The sequence below is a fragment of the Pteronotus mesoamericanus genome, unplaced genomic scaffold (assembly GCF_021234165.1).
Source record: "Pteronotus mesoamericanus isolate MK-2021 breed Mesoamerican mustached bat unplaced genomic scaffold, CSHL_Meso_final contig_90, whole genome shotgun sequence".
NCBI lineage: Eukaryota > Metazoa > Chordata > Mammalia > Chiroptera > Mormoopidae > Pteronotus > Pteronotus mesoamericanus.
In genome coordinates, this window is record NW_026555277.1 from 40,182,247 (window position 1) to 40,208,547 (window position 26,301).

The window sequence follows — 26,301 nt, forward strand, 5'->3', positions numbered from 1 at the left end:
TGGGAGCTATCATTATCTTCATTTAGCAAGTGAAGAAACCAAGTCAAATGACTTGACTAAAGACAGCCAGGACAATGATGCCCAAGCCAGGCTCTCTCCTATGAAAGCTCATGAGCAGCAATGCAGACTCACCTGTCTACAACTGAAACTACCACCCCAAATTAGAGTCACTGGGAGGGCTGATATCATGGCAGGGATGCGTTGTGAAAGGAGAGCAGCCTTGTGCTGGAAATACTTAAGGGACCCTCTGAACAGACCCCAGGTAGAGCCTGCCTCTGTCCGTGGTGCTGATAGTTCCACAGCTCTGGAGGCTGAGAGGGAGCGCCTTCGGAAACAAAGTCTAGTGATTCCTGATGCTTCTGTTAGAAACACTTGGGCTCTCACCAAAACATGTAGTGAGGTATATTGTATGCAAAATACATATCATAACTGGATTGTTGTGAGAACTCAATAAATACCAACTGTTGTTATTATCATTATTTAAATGTTGCTCTGAAAAGGAACTTTTTTCCCCTCGGTGATTCTCTACTCCAGTGTAAAAGTGGTTTGATAAGCTGTGAGATGTGCCATATATAATGTATTACTGTTAATAAAAAACCAGAGTTTCATTAATGTACTCATTCATTTATTCCAAAAATAATTATTAAACGTCTACTATATGCTAGGCCCTACTCTAAACTCCGAAGTTGCAATCATAAGCAAAAACAGACATAGTCCATATGTTCATAGAGCTTGCAATCTGTGGAGAGACAAGCATTAGCAACATAATGACACTACTAAATGTAAAATTGGAAAAAGATAAGTACTGTGAAGGAAAGGAACATGGTTCTATGACAAATCCAAACCAGCTTAAGTCACCCTGCAATAAGGCAACCTGGATGATAAGCACAGAGTAAACATGAGCATTATCAAGTATCTCTCATGAGCATTTAGGATTGCTGGGAAGAGCTGTACTTAGGAAAGAGCCTAGGGGAATGGCCCAGATGGACATAAGAGGTAACATTTTTCCATAGCAAGACACCCAACAGGTGATGTATGTTAATGCCCTCTGCTAGCCAATTAAGAAGATATGTGTAGCAAGTCCCCCAGCCAGCCACTTGCCATTACAAAGGCTCCTCGTTTGACAGGATCACTGCCAGTGAAAATGACTAAACATTAGCATGACAAGGTTATTGCCACCACCTATTCTGAATCCCCTGTCCTCTCCTCGAAAGCAGACATCTGAATCAGGTGAATTCATCTAAAATTAATTTACCTAGGACTAACATAAGTGAAAAATTGGCCTGAAGCAGCTTTATCTAAAACCAAATTTGACTAAAACCAATTTACCTTCCTATCACATGTGTGTAATTGTTATGAATTTCACAAACATGAGTTTTATGTCAGTAGTACTATTAGGGGAAATCATCATTAAGTCAACTGCTTGTTAGGTAAATTGATTTTAGAATAATTTATTCTGGGCAAGCTTGGAGCATCTAAGCCTCATCTTTGATAGTTCACAAGGCACATGAAGTGGCTCCCAGCTTCAGGGCTGCCTCTCACATTCAGCAGAACATTAGGAAGCTGGTGTAGCCAGAACCCTTTTGCCTTCCAGAAACACTAGTGGACTTCAAAATTAGTTTTTAGTGCACTGCCAGAATTCCTTTATGTTCCCCAACTTCATCATGCCTGCAAAGGGCTGAAGAAGCTTCTTGCCTATCATCATCCTGAAGCTGCTTTTATCTGAATCCCTGATCAGCTCAGACAACCCAGGCATTTGAGAGGCTGAGCCACTGTGAGAGCTGTGTTTTGTCAAAGTGCTTCACAGACTCTAAGAGGCACGTGAGTCATCTTGTTAACATGCAGGTTCTGATTCAGTAGATCTGGGCTGGGGTCTACCATACTGCAATTCTAATAAGCCCCAGGTGATGCTGATGGCGGTCTGCAGGCCACACTATTGGTATCTAGGTCTTACAAGGTGAGACCTAGAACCATGGTGGGCCACACTACTGGTATCTAGGTCTTACAAGGTGAGACCTAGAACCATGGCAAGATGTACAGGTTGGACTGGAGGTGAAACTCACTGGATATTAGGAGGCATTTTGGAGGTACCCGTCTCTGCTCTTGGAGAAGAATGCCAAGAAGAAGATCGGAGACTTACCCTAAATTCTTGGAATCTGAAACAGTGACTAAAACTTTCTCTGCAATCAGAAAGAGTTTGCTGGGCAATTGCTTTCAAATTCCATGAAAACTTCAAAAGTCAAATCACCTAAAAGATGGTGAAGTAATTGCTATCCATACCAGGAATTTCACAGTCACATAAAATATATCCCCCCCTACCTTGGAAGTGTATTCTTAGAAAAGAATTTCTCCCTTCCCATCATACCAGGAGGCCTAGAAAAACTATTTTCCATGCTAAAGATGTCCTTTAACAGACCTTACAATGAAATGTAAGAAGAAATTCTGCTGGCCTACTTAAACCACAAGGATGTCAGATACGTGAGTGAAGACGAGGCTGGGAGAGCAATGGGTTTAAGATAAGACTGCGTGTCACTCCCTGTCCTATTCTTTTTTGCACAAAGAGGTCAAGAGGGACACACCTTATCATTTCAATAATTCAAAGGCAGTCTCTCATTTGAGGCTTGAAAAAGGCCTCTATAAATTACTGCTTCCTTTTACCACAAAAAATAAAATAAAATTTTACAGTGAAGAAAACTGCCAGACTCCACTTTAACCAAGGGATCAAGGTTAACATCACCCCCAAAATCCATAATAACTTAACCACAAGAGAATATCAGAAACTCAAACTGAGGGACATTCTATAACATAACTGGTCAGTATTCTTCAATACTGTCAGTCATGAAATACAAGGAAAGTTAGAGGAATTGTCACATTTTGGAGATTAAGGGGGAACAGTAACTAAATGCAACATGAGACCCTGGACAGGATCTTACAACAGGAATAAAAGGATATTAGTGGAGAAACTGGTAAAATTAAAATAAGATGTGTAATTTGATTCAGAGTCCTCCAGCAGTGTTAATTTCCTGCTTTTTTTTTTTTTAATGTCCCCATGGTTATGTGAGATGTTAACAGAAACTAGGTGAGGGACATACAAGAACTCTCTGTACCATTTTTGCAACTTCCCTCAAGTCTAAAATTAGATCACAAGAAAAAGTTGTAAAATAAATCACTGTTTGCTCATCCAAAAGGCAGAGCCCAAGAGACCACGCCAGTGTTGACATCTCAATGGGAAAGTCTGTAACATTTTTTGTACTTGGAAAAAAGGAGAGACTGGATCCTCTTGTCATTCGCTCTTGAATATGTTTTTTTTTCCCTCCACAAGACCTTGGTTCATGGCCCCTCCTCACCTCCCTCAGGCATCGGGTCATCCTTACAATAAGTCAAGGGTAGCCATAAAGTCGCCCTGACTCCAGCTGTCAAACCCGCCTTCCCACCTGTCACGCAGGAGCAGAAAAGTAAAACCTTAAGAAGAACAGCTAGAAAATGAGCCACTAAAACTGACTGGTAGAGACTTTCTGGGGGGGAAAAATATATAAGAAAGGTATAAAGACAGCAAGAGAAAGAAATTAAAGGTTCCCCCATCCTGAGATTGGGTGGATGTCTGAGAGTAGGAAAGGCCTGAGGGCATGCAGAGGGCAGTAACCAATTACTGGGGAACGGGAACCCCAAAATAGTTCCATAAAGCCCTCGCCTCAAGCCATCTCAAGAGTGATGTGAGTAGGCACAAGGCCTCTATTCTAACCCTTGGAAACGACTGGGCAAATGGCTCATTAGTCACAAAGATAAGGACAAACATTATTAGTAGTAGTACTACCCTTGTTAGTTCTTTTCTGGGTGCCTAGTGTTTGCAAGTTAAATGTAGAGACCAGATTTCAAACCTGAATGATTTTAATAGATGTTACAAGAACAGAACACACCAAGTAAAATAAGATATTAAGAAAAATTTAACCCAGGCCCTTTGGGCTAACAACAGAAAGCACACTAGCTAAATAATAATAATAACAGTAACAACTGCCAATTATTGAGTGCCTACCACATACCAGACATTGTCTCAAATCCTCAGAATAAGCCCATAAGGAAGATATTACACCTCATTTATACATAAAGAAGCAAAAGTTCGAAGATACAAAGTCATCTGACCAAGATAACTTACAAACTAAGTGATGAACACGATTTGAATCCAGGTTTATATCACATTAACAATAATCTTTCTGTTCCATGTGACACTGTATCTAGGATGTTGTGAAGGACATAAAGTTGCTGGCACCAGCAAAGACACACCAAGACTGTTGGCACTGGGTAGCATGAAGACCTCATATGTTTTTAACGTATTGTGCCCATCTCAACAGATGGAAGTCACTTAAGCAAAGTTTATCTTTCACAGCCATGCCACTCTCCCCACAGAGAAGATGTTGTTTTCAAAAGAAAGAAAGATAATACATATAAACTCAGCATGAAAGAGACTACTAGCTTATCACCAAAACCACATCCTTTCCTTGTTGGCACAGAGCTAGACTTATTTCTTAGCATCTCTTGCTGTTAGGTATGGTAATGCACTGGAATTCCAGCCAATGGAATGTAAACAGAAGAAACCAACTGATATACAGCAGGTCCTTGTTCAATGTCATCTTATTATAACTTTGGTGAGACACCATAGGAATTGAACTCATTTATATCAATTATCCTACAGTAAAAATTGGTTTCATTATAAGTCATTTCACTAGATGTCACAGAACCTATCAATGGAATTCAGAGAGGACTTATTGTATGCTGCTCCCAGAATAGTCCCTCCTACAAGTAGTCCTTCTCTTCCTGGTTGCTGGAATGTAGACAACCCTCAGAGCAACCTTGAGTACAGCATGCTAAAGAAGGCAGAATGACAACGTAGAAGAAGGCTGGGTCTCTAATTTTCCACTAAAAGAAGAGCTGCTGCCCTGGCTGGTATATCTCAGTGGATTGAGTGCCAGTCTGTGAACCAAGGGGTCACCAGGTCAATTCCCAGTCTAGGGCACATGCATGAGTTGTGGGCTGGGTCCCCAGTAGGGGGGCAAGCAAGAGGCAACTACATTGATGTTTCTCTTTCTCCCTCCCATCCCCTCTCTAAAAATAAATATTTTTTTTAACAAAAAATAAGAGCTGCCCAGGTAAGATGGGTAACCAGAGATCCTGCATTGGTCTATTATGTAAGCAAGAAATAAATACAGTACATCCCTACCTAAAACTGTCCGTGAGGAAACAGCCTCCTCAGATAAGCCCCAGGAACCCCTCTAAACCACAGAGAAAGCCACTTCATTTAATAACATAATGGCACTGACATTGTTTATACTTTTACAGATGGCTCTTTGAATCATCCTGTGAATGAAAATGGGCTCTCCAAATCACAGGACAGAATAAGGGGCTCCATGAGATTAGAAACTATGCATTAATCTAGCCAGGTACCATTGGAATTCCCATCTTAAAAATGAGAACACTGAGACTAAAACAACCCCAAGCGGGATTCCTTCTCTCTGTGCTCTCACCCGAACACAAAGGCCGTTTCTTCACAATTCTAGCATAAATCCTTCAGGGGAAAAAAACAGTCAAACCAACTGTCAGTAAGCAAGAGATCTGGGTTTGAAGATCAGGTCTTCTGGATGGATAATGTACTAGCCTATACAGAAAGCGGTCAACACAGAAAAGCATACCCTCAGCAAATGCTAGTTGCCTCTGCCTCCACTCAGCCACAAATAATCTATCAAGAGAACCCCACTCTCTCCCTCTCTTTAATGCAAAGGTCATGTTCACAAAGCACAAGAACATTTAAACTGTGCCCGCCAAATACTCTTGATAGGCCCCAGCCAAAGCACTTTCTTGCCTGGAGGGGTTTTATGGTGAAAACTTCCGGGGAAGTCAGCTTCCACAGCCTGCCTTTGGACAATTTTCCTGAAAGAGTATTACTCTCCCAACCAACCCCTCACCCAGGACACTGAAATAAAAATTAATTCTCCAGGAATTCACATTCATGTGCCCAGAGAGGAGCCCATGACTCTCTCAGGAAAGATCAGAAAGACTGATGGAGACAGAAAGTCAGCTATCCCCCACGGTGCTAATGGAATCTCAGTGGGACACATCACCACCCAGAATAAAAGCCATGTTCCCCACCCTCCCTGCAGCTAGGTGTGACCACATGATGCAGTTCTGGCCATTAGGATGCGAGAGAAAATCTCATGAGGAGCACACCCTCCACTGTTTTCTTCCTGCTGGCTTAGCGAACCGTCTTGAACCATGAGGCAGGAGGCAACACCCCACAGGTTGCAGGGCCACCAGAGCGAACAGCCTAGTCCCCTGACCCTGTGAGGTTGTAAACTCTGCACTATTGACCTTCAAACTGCTGCATGAGAGAGAGTTGAATTTTCCTCTTGTCTAAACCACTGTTCTGTCGGTCCTTGTTTCAGCAGCCAAATCTGTATCCTAATCAGTACAGGGGCCTCATGGCAGGTGCTGGGAGAATTCTGGAGGACTTTTGTGAGCCGTGGCTTACCTTCCAGCCCTGGTTGGATGGCTCTTTCCTGTCTCTGGCCTTTTGAGAGGGAGCATAAGGCATAGCTGTAAACTCCTGACAGCGATTCCCACACACTTGTCACCAAATGCCTGTCCTAAAATCACCTGGAAACTTATTTAAAACGGATTCCTGGGGCAAATTCCCAAAGATTCAGATTCCAAAGACTTATAACAATTCCTAAAACCTATATTCTAAAAGCTCTCTTCATAATTAAAATATTCAGCCACGCACTGTGGCCTACAGTTCAGAGGATGTGGGTGTATGTGCAGAACGGCCCGCACTGCTTCCCTGACACCAGTCTAGCATTCCTCGCGGCTGCTTCCCCTCTCAGCCCATGTTCTTCTCCCTTTAGTACAGCATGTTCCTTCCCACGTCTATTACGGTTTCTGTCCCGGGGGCAAAGCTCTTTTCTCCAGCTTTCCAGGTCAGCTTTGCAGGGATCATCCTTCACACTGCAAACTAAACCTACTTTAAGCCCTTTTACCCCAACTGCCTACTTGAAAATCCCATTGCCTATGTGAAAAGCTCATCGTTCATTCATTCACTCATTCAGGTACAAGTTCTTCAAGAAAAGTCAAAAGCACTAGCCTCCTGATGACACTGCCAACCTTCCAAGCCTTCGTCTCCAACCTTTCCCTACCCATCCAGCATTTGTGACTGCTCTTCTTCCACCCCTGGATACCTAGGAACTCACACCCCTCCTTCGAAGCTCAGCTCCAGCTTCCGCAGAAGGACTGCGAGGGCAGTCATTGCCTGGACACTGGTTAACTGTCAAAATCTGCTGGAAAAGCCAGCTTCACAGTTCTCACTTTATAAACAGATGACATCACTGATACCTCTCTGGGGTGTTTCACTGTCTACCTCTGTCGCCCTGGGCAGGCCTGCCTTACAGGGGACTCTTGACCTAGAAAAAGACTTCCTATCTCAAGGGGATTAAAAATTTTATCTCATTAATTCAATCAACATACTTTAGGCATTTATATGACCTGTTACGCCCTGCTATAGCCTGAGGATAGAAGATGAAATTACCTTGTTGCTGATGGCTTACACCTTCTACACTATTTGATTTCTTTCTAGAAGGGCTTGATGTCCATTACCCAAGTGCGCCCTGAGATCTGATTAAGCCAGTTTACTGAGCCATTCTCTTGAACTTGACCTCTTCCACTTCTGCAAGCCCCTGAGAGTCTTTCTGCTAGGCTTCCACCCCTCTACTCTGCCTACTCATCCAACTTGTATATGCTCCCTGACCCCCACAATAGCCTCAAGGACCAAATGTGCCCTGTTCCCATCCATTCCCAGCTTAACTTGGCTCTCTCAGTTCTGACTTGGGGCCACCCATGAACCGGCTATGGACCTAAACACAATGACCCAATTAAGCACTCAGACACTCTTGGTTTATAAGCCTCTTTGAAGGAAAAAGTGCAAATCACAGAGTCTAGAGTTAACAATGCTGTAATTGTATACTTAAAAGTTTGCTAAGACTACAGATCTTACATTAAGTGTTCTTACCACACACAAGCACAAAATAAATTATTTAATAATAATACTACTAATGAGGTGGGAGGAAACTTTTGGAGGATATGTTTATAGCACTAACTGTGATGTTGTTTTCACAGACATATACTTATCTCCAAAGTCATCAAGTTGTATGCGCTAAATATGTGCAGCTTTTTCTATGTCAATCATACCTCAATAAAATGGTTTTTTTAAAGAAGAGAAAAATACAAAAGATCTGGACATATTATCACTGTCTACCCAGAGAGATCTAGAGAGAGGCCTTCAGCTCATCTGTTTGAGGGTATTTAAGAGCTTTTTTTATTTTTTTAAGAGCTTTTTTTATTTTTTATTTATTTGTAGAAACGGTAAGGGAGGGGGAAAGAGAAGGAGAGAAACACCAGTGTGTGGTTGCACCTCACACTCTCCCTACCAGGGACCTGGCCTACCACCCAGGGATGTTCCTTGCACTGGGAATGGGACCGGCGACCTTTCGGTTCTTACGCTGGCACTCAGTCCACTAAGCCACACCAGCCAGGGCGGTATTTAAGGGCTTTCTGATGGCTCAGCCCCTTTTGCTAAGCAAGTGTTTCCCAACAGCATGCAAATGATCAATAGAGCCGCCCTGGTATTCAGATGAGCAGTATGTATACCACTACAGAATCCAGGCTGAGCCTGTTGGTATCTAAGTTATTGCTGCCCTTTTAAAAAATTTAATTACAGTGTTTGAACATTATCTCATTTTAAAGATCTAGCTATAGAGGCTCAATTAAAATTCCAAGTATCAAAGTAAGAAAAAGCCCCAGGTGGACATCAAACTTCATCCTGGGTTTTAAACATATGAAAACAGTTGGACATTTTGCAATCATAACAAATCCTTTTAGAGATGGACATTATTATCCTACAATCAATTCAAAATGTTTGACAATCCCTCTGCCAGGATGTGAAACCCCTGTATACTTTGTATAAAAAGCTGTTCATAAGCTGTTAACAGTCATTGCATCAGAACGAATACAGCCACCTCTTGCCCAACCTCATCATAATCATGCTTAAGCTCAGTCAGGCACTTGACACAGCTTACTGTAGTGTGGGAGCCCGAGAACAAGATGCTCACTGGCAAACTCTTCCAGAAATAATGCTACCTAATAATTTGCATGCTAGAGGCAGCCAGTGGAGGGAGGAGAATAGAGGAAGGAAGGATTAATGCCCCAAACCTTGCTTTTGTTGTGACTCCCAGAAATACCCTCGGTCCTCCCTCCCTTCACCTGTCTTCCTAACCCACACATTCTTTACCAGGCAAATTCTTACTCATGCTTCAAATTCCAGGTTAAATGCCACCTTCTCTAAAAAGCCTTCCTTGACTTCCCCCTGAAGAGTTGGTAGCTTCCTTCTCTGTATTTTAACAGTATTCATTTCCTCTCTTATTCATTCGATAAATACTGAATGGTGCCCTGGCCAGTGCAGCTCAGTTGGTTGGAGTGTCATCCCATAACCAAAAGGATGAGAGTTCAATTCCCGGTCAGGGCACATATCGAGGCTGCAGGCTCAGTCCCCGGTCTGGGCACACACAGGGAGTAACCAATCGATGCTTTTCCCTTGCATTGATGTTTTTCTCTTTCCAAAAAACAATGGGAAAATGTCCTCAGGTGAGGATAAAAATACTGAATGGTGCCACGCACTGTTTAAGGTGCTGGGGATATAGCAACAAACAGAACAACTAATTTCTGCACCAGAGTTGCTTATGTAATGGAAGAGGGGGAAACAACTAAATATATGTTGTGTAAGATGATGATAAAGTTTAAAAACATAAAGCAGGCCCATGGGGCGACTGCAGGGCAGGAGCGGGGGAGGGGCGCTATTTTAGACAGAGCTGTCAGAGAAGGTTTTTCTAGTAAGACGTAAACACATGAAAGGACATCAGAATGAAACAGTGAGTGAATCCTGTAGGAGAAGAGTGTTCTTAGATGACAGAAATGAGTGCAAAAGCCCTGGGATAGAGGCAAGCAGGAGCTGGACAAGTATGTGAAACAGCAGAGAGGCCCCTATGGCTGAGCTGAGTGACAATGTAGGAGGGGGGAAGAGATGAGGTCAGAGGGGCAGGCAGGGGCCAGATCACAGAGAGACTTGTAGCCATGGTGAAGCTTCAGGATTTTATACTGAATCTACGGGGAAATGATGGAAGGATGCCGCTGAGCAAAGGAGCAACAGGATATGACTCACCACTTCTCTAACCCTTACCCGGCGCATTGTAATCGTTGAGGAATCTGTCTACCCAAAGGCTCATCTCGGCCTCCCCACCAGCTAACACAGCACTTGCTTTATGAAAGGTATTTAGTAACTCTTCCGAGAAGTGAAGAAAAGAGCACAACCGGCAGAAGACGCTGACCCGGCCACGGTCGCACATGGGCACACAGCACTGGCTGCCTTCCACTGATCTTTCTCAGGAAAGGACCGGCCTCTTAAGTTCTGTGTGTGCCTGCAGCTACCTTACCTCAGGCTTTATTCACAAACATCACTGCTCTCCGAGCATGGAAATAAGCGATTATTCTAGTCTTCCAAAAAACAACAGAGCACCAAGAGTTCTGACGGAAAAAGCCTGCTCAAAAGTTCTATAACCAGAATTCCTGGGCCATCAAAACAGCACTGAATACTGTAATAGGGCTCAAGTTTCTTGGCTCCTACAGTCTGAACTGAGAACCTCCTCGCGCCCTCCAGTAACACCCACCACGGACCCTCCCAACCAGGTTTCCTGGAAAGAGCCCAAGGGATCAGGGGGATTCTCTCTCCGTTGCTGAGGCACCGCAGAGCCATAGTAACTAACTCTTCCAGTGCCCCCAGGGACTCCAAAAGATAAAAAGGGAACTTACTTTGAACCTGTACAGCTGCTGTATTTACTGTATTTCACAGCATTTGCAAAAAGAAGTGGGAAAAGATTCTTATAAATTCTCATGAATTTTCCTCCAATGTAAAGTATATTTTACCAGCCAACCCACCCATTTCTAGGGTTCACTCTGGCTTAAGGGAATATGACAACAGTAAAGCCTGCGAGTTGTGTTTTTCATTGACTAAACAGCTCAGGAATGACTTATGTTACCGTCATCTGAAACCGTTCATCCATCTAAAAAGCCACATCTGACAATTTATCAGCAAATATCGCAGTTGCCCAGCACCATCTTCCTGCCTCTGAGCCCTGCCAACTGGAGAGTGCAGCAGGCATTGACCTCAGTGCACCACCAAACCAGGCTGGGCACTGGACACCTCCCAAGCATTTGGACGGCAGCCTTTTCAGCAGGCACCACAGAAGGGCAAAGTGCAAGCACCAGTTACTAAGGAGACACCTGTGTTTGTCTGAACCCCATCAAGCCTCACAGGGCCTCTTACTGCTGGTTCCCTGATGCCCTCACATATTCCACCACGTTCAAGGTTCCAAGACTCTCCAAACTACTTTTTTCTAGGCTAACGGCCCACGTGGCCTTGAATCGATGCTGTCCATGTATTTCCCAATGTTTGTTAGACTGCTAGTTCAACAAAATGATATTAAATAATGCTCCCCAAAGCACTGCATGATAAATCTAAGTTTGGGAAATGCTATGGTAAGTAAGTTTAACAATGTATTGTTTAAGACAAGGTGCTGAAAAGCCAGATGTCCCTCATTTTTTGGTTGGGTGACCCCTGACAAAGCAACCAACACTCTATGCTGGTTTCCTCATCTATGAAGTGGGAATAATAATAGAACCTACTTCATTGTTTGTAAGGATTCAATGCAACAATGCTTTTGTAGTGCTTAGTACAGTGCCTAGTAATTTATTACACGATTTTAAAGAGCCTTTAATAGCTAATATTTATTGTTATTCACCAAGAAAATGTGTCATCTTTCTCAAGTTTATTTCATCTCGTAAGGCTTGTCCTATAAGACTATCTTGCAGGCCCAGCTGGCCATGGAACCTGCTGGGAGAGCTCCCCCACCAGTCAGTGATTTGTGCCCTGAGTCAGACTAGAATTACATCTCTCTCCAAGTCCAACTCAGCAAAACTGTAATCGCTCACCCGAAGCTTACCTGAGGGGAAAAACTGATACATAAAAATAAGGATTTGGGTCAAAACCCTTAAGCACCCTTCTGGGTCATATTTCAAATGCTTCAGACTATTTCAAATGCCCTGCCATTTTCTATCTGCATAACATGGGATAAGTTACTAACCCTCATTAACCAGCAGCTTCCCGATCTCAAAAATAGAAAAACAACTGCTTTCTCAGTTGTGATGGGGACAAAATAAGATAACGAGGTCAAGTGTCTGGCACATTCTAGGTAGCAGCCAGTTGTGCTTCCCCTTCCACGTGTCAGGAGAAGCGCAAATTCAGCCTGAAAGCTGTCACCATATAAGGGCAGCCAGACCAAGAGCTCTGGTGTCCAGCCCAATATTCTTCTGTGAACAATGCTGAAGTCAAAAAGAACCAAATGAATTCATTTACTCTTTTAAAAAGCACACAGTCATGTTCTCAATGCTAGAAATAGCTACAGAGCATTCCCACCACTTATAGGTTTGAATCAAGATATATTCAAGACACTGAATGTGCACTATCCAGAAAGAGATCATTTAGTCCATGTTCCCAAGGACATGCATGCTTCAGATTTCCACTAGCTCTCCTGATTGTCTCCCTGTCCCTGTGAGGCCATGTGTTGGTTGCTGGGGTTGTTATTTTATTATTATTATTATTATTATTATTACTAATGTAGAGCTGGGGGGAAAGTGAAATTCTTATATCCCTGCACAAGAGAAGCTGAAAAGCTGACTTTTAGGTCAGATCACCCAATTTTTAAACGTTGGTGACTAATTCATGATAACTGAAAACTTTTAGTCAAAAAATATTGTGGCGACCATTTCAACATGGGCCAAATAAAGCACTTCTGCAAGGCAATTATAGGCCCGCAGTTTCAACCTTCATCTTGTAACATAAAGGCCATGGCCATTAACAAATTCAGCAAGGCCTCTGTTCATCAGGAGCCTACCGACGTCAGCGCCCCAAATCTTTGCAGCTCCTGCCCCGCAGGCTGCACTCCAGCCGCAGCCCCTGTTCACAGCGCCTCACTCCCACACCACACCCCCCCCCACCTCTGCGCCCTGCCTGTCTCCTTGGGGATAAGCCTTCCACCTCTCAGGGAAGGCTAACACCAGCTGGAAGAACCTCATTCTGGTGGCTCCAGATGAAATGGTAATGCTTCATATGGTGAACTGCCAAATCACTCCAACCAGGGTAGGCTTACTGGCAACCAACGCCATCAATGAAAAGTGGGGATGGGAATCTAGGCAATTAAAAAAAAAATTACTTGAGTGTACTTGTTCATTTATGTAATTGTTGTAGTTTCACAAATTAAGAAATTATTCTGATTTTCAAGGAACAATTCTGATGGATGGGTAAACTTCCTTTGCATACGGCTGGGGCTCAATTTAATTGGACCTGAAATGACAGAGCCTGTGTAAATATCACACATTGTCATTTAGGAAGCTCTCCCTCACACAGTAAAATTGTCAAGACATCTTTTATTGTTGGCACCGCACCTCAAACCACCTCTCCCCTCGTCCTCAACTTGCAAAGTTCCATACACACCATCCCTCAGTCTATCCCCTGAGCACAGCAGGCTGGGTCCTGCTTGCTGTCTCCTCTACCTGGACACTTTCCTTTCTGACTTTCTCATGGCTGGCTCTTTCTTAGATTCGGTTCAAGTGTCCCTTCCTCTCTGGCCTATCTTTTCCACTTGCCCCTGTTTTATTTTCCTGCATGACATTTATCATTTGATTTAACTGTGTCTATATGTGTCCTCTGATTCACTCCGCTAGGATGCTAGCTCCTTGGGGACAGGTCCCTTGCACATCCTCCTCACTACTGTACCTACCAACAACAATGTACCTACCAATGCATCTACCAACAGGTTAGTATCTGACACAGATTAGTACCTTAAAATGAAGGAATTTCAGTTTGACAGATAAGTAAACCGAAGTACCGGAAGGGGTTTGGCCAGGGTCTCCTGGGTGTTCATTGACAAAACCCCTGTCCTCTGACTCCCAGCCCAGCATGCCAGCCACGGCACCACCCTCCTCAGTGGTCTGACAGTCTGGGGTGCCTTCCACCTAGCACCAAACAAGTCAGGGGTTAACCCTATGTCACAGTGACAAGGCTCATCCACCCACATTTCTCTCCACAGAACCAAGTACTACTTAGGTATGTGGAGGTTTCACAACTACAAACTCCAAAGGAAGTCAAAGGAGACAGAGGGGTTATTTTTAATTCTCTAGAATTTTCACTGACTTTAAATGACTTTATGCATAAATATTAATGAAATTGTGACTTTTTACTGAAAAGTAAAGGTTAATGGCTACATTTGCTATCTTTCCATTTCTAAAACATTAGGCAATCCAAAAATCTTACATGCATATATACAAGCATGAGCCATTTGCCCAAAACATTACGCTCTATTGCTATGATACTTCTTGTCTTCAATTAAGGTCAAAAGTCATCTGAACAGCTTCCCTTCTTCTGACAAAGATTTAAATTTGATTTAATTAGTGTGTTCCTGGGGGCAGGGGAAAAACTCATCTTCTTGACATGAGATCCTTCCATGCATTTTCATTTCTGTCTGAAAATTACTTTCTTATGTACACTGCAGCCTTTACACTGCCTTGAGGCTGTGTCTCACTCTGCTAGGCATGAAGATAAAAGTGAAGGAAGCCCAGATTCCAGGTGTCCCATCTCACAGCATTTGGAAGCATCTCTAGATGATGCACATTTTCAGCTTCTAGCTGTTACCTTCTTCAAGAAGCCTCCATCCAGAAGTCAGTGGTCCCATTTAGCAGTGAGTATTTCCGATCTTTTACTACTCTTTTCAGCTGGTTCTATATTTTGGTTAATTTCCTCCACTAAAACCTTGAACAAAGTAAATTCAAGGAGCCGCACTGTGTAGCATGGACCACTCCTCTCTGCTTCTCTGGGCACAGCCCTCCCCTGCAGCCTGAGCCAAGACCCTGGGCATCACCCCTAACTCCTCTCTCTCTACCCTCCAACGTGCCACACAGAACCACAATCAGTTCACGCCATCTCCTCATCATCTCTTAATGAGCTGCTGTCCATCTGCACCACCACTCTCTGGCCTAGCCCAGCACTCATCCTCTGAGCTAGAGTCTAGATTCCAAACAGTGGCAGCAGCCTCCTAACCGGTCCCTGTCTCCAATGTTGCCCACTCCATGCTGTTCTCCAATAGGCAGCCAGTGGGATCTAACACAGGTCTGATCAGGCCACACCTTCACTTACATTTCCTTCATGGCTTCCAGTTGTCCTTGGAATAAAAGCTAACCCCCAGTGCATTGATTAGAAAGCCATTCATAATCCGGCCTCTTACGTGCTCCCTCCAGGTTCACTTTTTGCCAAACCTTGCCCCTTATTCTCTACCTAGGTTCTCCCCCACCCTCCAACAACACTGGATTTTTCTTCAGTGCTTTCTGTGCACCGCGATCTCTCTCTCTCACCTCTTCATTGATAGTGCATGCATCCAGAGCCCTCTCCCATTCATCTTCTCCTGAATCATTTCTACTTATTCCCTTTTGCCTAATTAGTAAAATTCTCAGTGGAAGGACTTTTCATTCCTTTTGGGCAAGGAAAGGTACTCTGCTGTGTGCTCCCTGTTTTCCTCCTAGCAGAGCAGTAGCCATACATTGTGGTGTTTCTCCAGCACTGCATGCTTTACAATTTTTGCCCAGCATCTAGCACCACACATGACATTGGGTAGGTTTTCATGACTATTTCCTGAGTGGAGATAAGGGAGCTTACAGTCTAATCAGAGCATAGTTCTAAATCTAAAGCCTCTCCATTTATGTTTATAATGTGGGGGACCACTTGCATATGTTGAAAGCAGCATGAATAGATTTGCATTAGGACAAGATTCCAATTTCAACTTTGCTCCCTTCCTTCCTAAATGTAAGCAATTTAACATTAGAAAACATCCACTTTTTTAAAAATATAAGCCTTATACAATACCTCCATGAGGTAGGAATTAAACTTCTAAATGTCTATAAGAGATTCCATTTCTGGAAATGTACTGTCTTTTTAAATTAAATCAATTGGGGTAACATTGCTTAATAAAATTATATAGGTTTCAAGTATACAATTTATGATACTTCATCTGTATACTGCATTGTGTATTTACCACCCAACGTCAATCTCCTTATTAACTGCCCAAGGAAAAAGTTCTTTCTTGGCTTCATCAAACCATGTAACACATTCTTCTGGAATTTCCTTCCCTCACCTCCTACCCTTCACTATGAAATTCTTCAGTAAATTTTCTGACAGTACCAGAGTCTTCTGGCCAAGATGGAAGCATAAGTAGATACACTTTGTCTCCTCACACAATCAAAAGAGGGACAACAACAAATTTAAAAACAAAAAACAACCAGAACTACCAGAAAATCAAACTGTACAGAAGTCCGACAACCAAGGAGTTAAAAAAGAAACATTCATCCAGACCAGTAGGTGGGGCAGAGGCAGGCAGCCAGGGCAGAGAAGATGCACGACAAGGCGGCAGCTGGCAGACTGGGCAGTACACACTTGCATATGGATAAACTGGAACGAACAGCAAGGGAAGCAAGGAGGACCTCGCACCAGAAGGGCCCAATTTGCTTGTGGGTAGCAGGGGAAGTGACTGAAAGTGGGGTAAGAGTTGAGCAAGTGGCACTGTTCCCTCTTTGACCCCTCCCCCACAGACAGTGCCACAACACAGTGACGTGGCTTACCCTGTCCTCGTGAATACCTAAGGCTTCACCACTCACAACATAACAGGAGCACGGAGACAAAGAAATATGGCCCAAATGAAAGAACAGATCAAAATTCCTGAGAAAGTAGAACTATGCAATGAACAGATAGTCGACCTATCAGATGCAGAGTTCAAAACACTGGTAATCAGGATGCTCACAGAAATGATTGAGTATGGTCACAAAATAGAGGAAAAAGTGAAGGCTATGCAAAGTGAAAATAAAGAAATAAAGAAAAATATACACGGAAACAACAGTAAAGAGAAGGAAACTGGGACTCAAATCAATGATTGGGAGAAGGAAGAAATAAACATCCAACCAGAACAGAATAAGAAACAAGAATTCAAAAAAATAAGGAGAGGCTTAGGAACCTCTCGGACAACTTTAAATGTTCCAACGTCTGAATCATAGGGGTGCCAGAAGAAGAGGAAGAATAAGAAATTGAAAGCTTATTTGAAAAAATAATGAAGGAGAATATCCCTAATCTGGAGAAGGAAGTAGAATTCCAGGAAGTCCAGGAAGCTCAAAGAGTCCTAAAGAAGCTGGACCCAAGGAAGCACACACCAAAGCACATCATAATTACATTACTCAAAATTAAAGATAAGGAGAGAATCTTTAAAGCAGCAAGAGAAAAGGAGACAGCTACCTACAAAGGAATTCCCATAAGACTATCAGCTGACTTCTCAAAAGAAACCTTCAGGTAAGAAAGGGCTGGAAAGAAGTATTCTGTGTCATGAACAGCAAGGACCTACATCCAAGATTACTCCATACAGAAAAGCTATGATTTAGAATAGGAGGGCAGACAACTGCTTTCCAGATAAAGTAAAGTTAAAGGAGTCCATCATCACCAGGTCCTTACTATATGAAATGTTTAAGGGACTTACCTAAGAAAAAGAAGATCAAAACTACGAACAGTAAAATGACAACAAACTCACAACTATCAACAATTGAACTTAAAAAAACTAAGCAGAGAAGTAGAACTGGAGATCACATGGAGGGGTATCAGCAGGGAAAGGGAGGGAGGAGAAGGGGGGAGAAGGGAGGGAAGGTACAGGGAATAAAAAGCATGAACAGTAAGTACAAAATAGGTAAGGGAAGGTTAAGAATAGTATAGGAAATAGAGAAGCCAAAGGACTTATATATACAACCCATGGAAATGAACTAAGCGGGTGGGGGTGGGGAATGCACGTAGGCAGTTACAGGGAGGATGGGGAGAAAGGGGAGAAGAAAATGGGACAACTGTAATAGCATAATCAATAAAATATACTTAAAAAATAAAATAAATTCTCTAACAGTACCAAATCTTTTTCTATGTAAGTTTAAGCAATCCATAATTAGGAAGGTTAACCTGCCTCAAAATTACCAAAAATATTTCTTAGGATAACCCATTATTTTGAATTGTCTGTAACAACTATTTGAAGTGAAAAACCTAATTACCATTTCAAATGGTCAGAAGGTCCGCATATCTACTTTTTTCACTTCTAAGATTTCTCAGGGAGGAATTAATACCAAAAGAAGCTACGGGAAGGGAAATGATGTTTGTTGAATGCCTAGATTTCAACTTCCTAATTATGCTAGGATTTAATTTTATCTATCATGTAGGAATAAAATTGAAAAACAGAAGATTTACCATTATATATTATAAAGTTGCATATACTGGCAGAATGTTCTATTAGATTTAACCTACATTAAGCTTTGCATTTTAACGAAGCCCTATATTAACACATTTGAATGACAAAAAATAAACATTAAATCTGCATTGTCATTAAGATAGTTCAGCAAGACAGATTCACCTTTGTTGTTCTTCCAATGTGCTCTATTGGTACAGTAAAAAAAAAAAAATCCATCAAATTAGAAACATAGATTAGAGTAAGAGTGCCCATTCCACTACATAAGAGTCTATTTCAATTACTACCCCTTGGTACGTTTTTTCCAATCACCTTTATACTTAAGTTTTCCATATCATTTATCTATTTACTTAAGATAATCATGGAGACTCAATTGGCTCAATTACCTAGGAAGTTTGCACGTATTGTAGTGCCAAGAAGTTCACTCTATTTGAAGGACTCACAGCCCCTCAAATGATCCACGTCTGGCTGTTGGACTCCCATCAAGTATGAGATGCCTACCTTTGCCTACAAGGGAACTTGCCACTGAGTGAACTCTTCTGCCATTAATTCAATGATGGCCTTGTCTGAGAATAGCCAGAAGCCTAGCAGAAATTGGAAACACTGATTTCGAAAACAGCAAGTGCAGTTTTTCTGGATGACAGCTTTGGGAAAGGCAGTTGGATAATCACTTCCCATGGTACACACAATGGCTAGGGACCATGTTCAGATCCCAAACACCGTCCCCACTGTACTGATCTGCAAAGGTGAACTTTGGGAATTGAATACCACCATGAAGTCTAGGTGACATATGAGCAGAGACACAAAAAAACCCAGAATTTATTTATTAAAAATTGTGTATTCATTCTTACATGTTTAAACTTCAGTCGCCTTTTAAGTCCTCTCCATTCAATGCAATACACCTACCAAGACTTTCTTTCCACTGCTCAAAACAGTTCTTGAACTCGTTGATTTTGATGCCTTTTAGTGTTCCTGCTGTTTTCTGTTTCATCTCTTCCCCCATTGGCAAAACCATTCCCTTTGAGGACTTTTTTCATCCGGGGAAACAAAAAAAAAAGTTGCTCTGAGCAAGATCAGGTGAACAGGGAGGGTGGGGCACAGGGGTCATGCCGTTCTTGGTCAAAAGCTGCTGAACTCTCAGCAGTGTGGGTATGTGTGCTCATAACTCACCCATCATGAAATGGGCAAACATGTTAAGGAGCCTTCAAAAAAAAAAAAAGCCACTGAAGCCGAACGCAACCTCTCCCAACAACGCCAGCTGGTACACTGGTACAGACGGATTCCTGGAACACACACCTAGTTGGGGAAGCCTATACTACAAGGGGCCCACCTTCCAGAAGATAATTCCAGGTTTTTTAGGGTCCCCCTCATTTATCATTTCCCTTTAACAACTGAACTAGAGGAAATGACTGTCGCTTATCTGGCCACTCTTCAGTATCCTGGTTTCCCTTAGCATCAAATGTCAACATCACTGCCACCACCTAGGCCACCACCTAGGCCACCACCTAGGCCACCACCGTGACTATCACCATGGCTTTTTCTATTTCAATTTAAACTAAAATGGCCCTTTTTATTGTGGTCCTACTCTGTGCCAAGAATTACACTAGGCATTTTGCGAATACTTCTAATCCTTACAAAAATCTCAGGGTATTATTTATTTTAGTCTCCAGGTATTCAACACCTTTGCCCTTTTCACGGTCCTGTGCAGCGTCCACAGGTAGTATATCCAGAGTAACGTCTGTGCCTGGGGCAACATATTCCACGTGAACCTTTGAAAGTAGCCATGAATTTCTGAGCGGCCCTAACCAGAGATGGAGAAGATGAATCATCTGTACATTCAATATTTATTTATTGAGTGCATACTATGGGCCCAAGAGTACTACTTGGGAGGAAAAAGAAAACCTATGTGATCAAGTCTCTTATCTATGCTACTCTTATGTACTTGGGCACAGACTAAAAAGGGAAATATCCCAAGACTGCCTAGTTACTGCAATATCCATGTTCTCTCATCCTTCACCCACCACTAGGCCAAAGTCCCTATACTGGGCAATGAAATGTGGTACAGGCAATGCATGATGTAGCCTGGCTCTTAAACCTACCCCAGGAGAGTATAAGATTCTTATCATAGGAGAAGCTATTTATCTACCTCTCTCAGAATACCATAATTCAAGTAAAAATAAATATGCATAAGAAGCCAAATAACATAACTGAAAAGTACTACATACAAAGTTGTATCTGTATGTATCTATACACACAAAAACTACCCATTCTTTTTAAATATGTTCCCCAAAATTAAAATATTGAGATGTAACATGACCACCATTTCAGCAAAAATTCAGTTTCAAAATAAAATGTTCAGCAAACTCAAAAGTCAAGGAGTCTTACAGCACATTTTTATTTCTATAAATAAAACCAGAAGTAATCCATTAAGAATTTTTAATTTAATCACTTCAAAATTTTTAAAAACTCCCTAACTTAGATCAAAGAAGATATCAAACTGAAATTTAAAATTATAGGAAAGTACAGAAAATGAAAACATTGCAATATTAATGGGCTGTATTCACAGCAATACTCAACAGAAAATATAAAGCATTCAGTGAACAAAAAATATTGAAGACAAACATTTAAGAAGCTAATAAAAACACCAACGAGATTATAAAGGAGGTAAACAGAAATCAATAAATGTAAAATGAAACAGTAACCTTGATCAATAAAACTAAGAATTGTTTCATTTAAAAAAAAAAAAAAGATTACACTATCCCATGGTGAGCCTAGCCAAGAAAAAAGGAAAATTCATATATTTCACATTACAAATTTAAAAAAATATAACCACAAATATAAAAATGTTATTAAGTAAAAGAGCATAATGTCCAACTCTTTGTCTCCAAAATGCAAACCTAATGAAATATATGATTTGGCAAAATATAAGTTGATCCAAAGAAGAATTTAAAATTAATTAAATAGAATAACAACATAAAAGAAAGAAAATGAACATTTTCAATAATAAAAGATTTCCCAAAAATCAAATTATCAGCCCATAATATATTCATGCTAACTCCCTCAGAAATATTTGTAAAAGAGGCATTGCTTAAATATTTAGAGCAATCCAGAGAATTAAGAAAATTCAAAAAGCCTCGCATTAACTCATATACCCCCCCCCAAAAACACCTAGTCTCTCTCACTTACAATGAGTTAAAATATTTAAATGGTTGATGATTTTAGTGTAAAATGTTTAGAACAATTCCTGGCACTTATTAGTGCTCAAACTAAGGTTAGGTGCTGCTATTTTTACCCACCTACCTGTTTCTAAGATGCTCTTCTTCCAATCTTTTACTCCTTCCATTCCGCCTGTCAAATACCTACTCATTTTTTTTTCCTTCATCCTTCCTGAAGCCTTCTGTGGCTTACCACAACCCTAAGTGGGATTAACCACTGTTACCTTCATTTCCTAAACACAAACTATTAGTATTGCATCTATAATACTCCATGATATTTCCTTATCCATCTCCCCTACTAGCTTATGTGATCTTTAGAATAAAAATTCTGTATTATTCACCTTAATAGTCCCAGTGTCAAGCACAGCTGTATATAATAGATACTTAGTAAAATTAACTTGCCTGATGACCTAAACGTGGTTTTATATGAGCAAAGTCTACCAGAAGATAGAAGATAGGTGAGAAAGACACTCGGGAGAGGTCCTTGGAGAACAAACAAGAAAGCCACCTGGCCCAAAGGAAATTCTCAGTGCAAAGTAAATGTACTGATGTGTTCAACAGAAACAGGGCCTCGGCTAGCTGAATGTTCTCTCGGAGCTACAACCTCTAAATTCCAAGGCATTCTGCGTGGTCCCTCAGTTCCAGGTAGATTTTCATGAAGGGTAGAGCCTTCTTACCTGTGTTCCAGTTCTCGAATGGACAGTATCACCCCTGAAGTTGACGGTTTTTGCTGTACAGTGGCCAAAAAGGTGAAGTCACTCTTGTTCCGGAACAGTTGGATTAATTTCTCACTCACATGAGGGGCTGCATGGATCTCTCTCTCTGTGTCTAGGAGTCAAGAAGGAAGAGCAGGAGAAACCGGAGGCAGGGAGAGGGGAGGAGAAGGAGAAGGAGAAAAGAAACAATACAGAAGGAAAGAGAGGAGAGGGAATGGGAGAAGGAAGAGGAGAAAAGATGCACAGTTAAAAATGCCATGCCCAAAGGATCGAGGTTGCATTTTTCATTTTCCCTCGTTGTCAATACTTTTCATTTTCAGATGCCATCCACCCCGCCATACAGCTGCATCCATTCAAAGAAGAACCCAGAAATGCCATCTCTGCCACAGTGCCCACTTGTCACTTTGACAGGTTCACAATTGGCTGGCGGTTTTCTGACGTGGGTTCTGACAGGACCCTCAGCAATCTGGCCTGCTGCAAACAGATTAAGTTGCTGTGAATAAGGTGAGAGCCAGTCAAATAAATGGGGCGCCAACTTCAGAGCATCCTGAGTCTAGCAGGACCCAAAGGCCACTCCGCAGGCTCCAACTCCACTTTTCCCATGGACTCTGAGTCCTTCTCTCCACAATGCATCTAGGGAAATCTTCCCTTGCTTTGTACCCAGAGATTTACTGGCACTAATAATGCCAGACAACTCTGCTTTTGCTTAAAGAATAAATACAAGGCATTCTTGTGGTCCATACACATGCCCCGAATTGCTCTGTAAACTTGCAGTGGGTAACTTTTGTCATGAAACATTTATTAAAGTTCAGGTCAGCTCAGCAGGCCTGGAGGTCTGGGAGTCCAGCTAACGCGGCTCCTGGCCAGGAACCTTTCTGTAACATTCACATAATGAGAGACGGTTGTCGTCTCATACTCCACTTCCATAATACCTTCTCTTCTCCACTCTCCACACAGACTCACCCTTGTCGTAACAAACTGGGCCTTACTCCTTCATTTTACACTACACTTGCTGGTATCAGAAAGAGGGCACTGAGGGAAGTCAGGTAGGAAAACTCTTCGAAGAATGACAAATGAACACCAAAGGCGGGTTTGGTGGAAATGTCCTCCTTCCCAGACCATGGAACTATTTGGTTATGTCTCCTGAGCTGCAGGGTAAGCCTTGAAAAACCACAGAACCTCTAAGGCTGCATTGCCCAAGCACCATCATAGACTTATAGGTGGACCTTCAAGAACCTCATCCGAAAGAGGAGCTTTTAACAGAAAGGAATCCTTGAATTCTTGACCTTGGTTTGGCCTCAGTGTGTTCATCTACAAAATGAGGGTGTGGTCTAGGTGATTAGTGTCAGGGCCTCCCAAGCCTGACCCTCCGCAAATCCCTGAGTAGCTGTTTCAAGTCTGCATGGCAATCTACGTCTGCAAAGGTCAGGCTTTGAATGGCGTGAAGGCGGGTCCTCTCCCATGGAGGCACCCAACCCAGGAAGATCACTCAACCAGCATAAACCTACCTGGACAACACTTGCTTTCCTGCCAAAAGAAGGCCTTCACTACCGCGCTGCTGAGTGGCATGCTGTCCGCTTTGGTCAAGGGCTGAGATGAGAGAGCCACGTAGAGAATGCTTCTCTACCTTCTAAAAAACCCCCGCCAAAGACTGTCCAGGATGATTTACAAAATGTATTAAATATATGAACAAATCACTTTGTTGTAAACTATGGATCATCGGCAAATGTTTGTTAGCATTATTTTTTATCTTTACTGCCAGACCAAGTGCCTCGTGATAAATTCCACCTAGAATTCAGTGCCGGGGTGGCAGGCGGGGGGGGGATTTGGCTCTCGAGGTTAACTTACATATTTACTTTTTTTTCCTCTTTACTGTGTCTTTCTTCAATCACCAATTAGGAAGCCACTGACTGGTAGTGGCTGCCTAGAGAGCTCAGAGGACTCTGAGGTTTGGGCCCAATGAAAAGAAGACTATGATCGATAAGCAATGCCCACTGAGGAAAAGAGGTATAAATACCATGTTGGTTATGGGTTTTCTCATCACTCTCTTAATTTTCCTTGGGTCATATCATTCAACTCCATACCCAATGACCCCCCAATTTATATCTGCAACCTCAACTTCTCTCTTAAGCAACAGGCTCATATATTCCATATCCTTCTTAGCATCTCCATATGAATGTCTAATAAGTATTTCAAATTGTATGTGGCCACAGAAGAGATCTCATTCTCTCCCTCAACCCTCTGAAGGAACTTTGTCCTTAAATTCCCAGTCTTAGTAAAAGGAACCACCCAGCTTCTCAAGCCAAGAAAGTAAAACTTGTCCTTGATTCTTCCCTTTCTGCCATGGTCCTTATCCAATCCAATAGCAAGTCACAAGGGCTCTCATGTGTGGAATCTGTCTCCTTCTTCCCAACTTTACTCTTCAAACCTTGTCCCGCCTGCCATCATGTCCCCTAGGGCACTTCCAATAGCGCCCTAACTGCCCCGCCCCTTCCATAATACCTTCTCTTTTCCACTCTCCAGACAGCAGTCAGAGAGCTCTTTTAAAAGCCTAAGACAGAATCATTTCAGTTTCCTCTTAAAACCTTCTAATTGCTCCCACTGCTCCCAGGATAAAATCCTGGCTCTTGAGCATGCCCACGAGGCAACGTAAATTGACTTTGGCTTACCTCTCCCACCTGACATCATACGCTCCTTGGGTTCGAGAGGAGCTCCCTAAGCCCACTGTAGCCTCAGGGTCTCTGTCCTCTCCCTGTGCCCCCAAAGCTCCTTCACATGCCTGGCTCCTCCTCCTCTGGCTCTGGCTGCAAACCAAACCTCCTGATCAGTTCCTCCAAGGCAGGCTCTCCGTAAATGTATAACATGTCACTCTGGTCATTCTTTCCATATCACTTATCATACTATACTTATTGTGATCAATCTATTATTTCCTTATATCATAATCTTATTTCATGTTTCTTACTTTATTTCCTTTCTTTCCCCACTAGACTATAAACTCCATGAGGGCTGGCATAATTTATTTATTCACTGTTGTAGCTACAGTTCTCAGTGCCTGGCGGAAAACAGGCATCCAATAAAGACTCATTGAATTAATGTAGTTTCCATTTATATCTGTCACTGACATTGTTCCTACAAGTAACCACAAATATTCGTCAGAATACAGGGATATTGTTGGGAAAACGAGGAGATGGGTACTTCTCAAGTGCCAGCAGTTATGGAATTAAAGAAGATGATGTTCAGCTCCAACGCAGCCCCTCCTCTTTACAGGACAGCCCACCTGAGGGTCTAATCCAGTCCGACCACACTTCTGATCACCCACCCCTCCTGGCAACAGAACATTTCCTTCCCCAGCTTCTCTCATTTCTCTTTGTGAATGATTGGCACATTGAAGTAAAGACTCCATTAGCTCTCACCAGAGTGAGATGTAAAAAAACATCTATTTTGATACATTGAGACTTTATGTGCATTCTCACTTTCAGAAAAGCTCTTTCCAGTAAATGTTTACAATAATTCAGCTGCTAAAAGAGCACAAGAAAGTAATCCCACTTCTTCTTACAGTACAGCGGCAAGAAAACGGGACTAGGTTTCAAAGGACTGAGGTCTGCTCTGAGTTGAGCAGGGCCTCGGTGTGGCTCCTGGCATAAGGCACGTCACCTCTGCGGGCCTGCCCCTCTGCATCAGAAAATGGGGAGGGCTGAACTCTGATCTCCGCCTTCTCTCCTAGGCTCACCATGTCACGTTAACCCTACAGGAGCAAAATAGGGTACTGAGTGTATTTTCCATTGTCTAAACACCCAAATTTTACAATTTTTTTCTCCTCTACCAATTTTCCAGATCAACATAAATGTTAAGTTGTCAATTATTAAAAATAGTAATATGTCACCTACTATGCAGTAGCCTGCTTTTTTC

The 26,301-nt window shown here is 42.3% G+C and overlaps 1 protein-coding gene across 3 annotated transcripts in view; it reads right to left on the bottom strand.

Annotated features, from left to right (window-relative positions):
* The window catches only part of NELL1 (neural EGFL like 1), a 723,728-nt gene that overhangs the window by 631,765 nt on the left and 65,662 nt on the right, over positions 1 to 26,301 (bottom strand). For all 3 annotated transcript variants that reach the window (XM_054585996.1, XM_054585995.1, XM_054585994.1), the window contains exon 3: positions 22,354 to 22,504. In XM_054585996.1, coding sequence (XP_054441971.1) covers positions 22,354 to 22,504 — 151 coding nt within the window. The remainder of the gene's footprint in view (positions 1 to 22,353; positions 22,505 to 26,301) is intronic.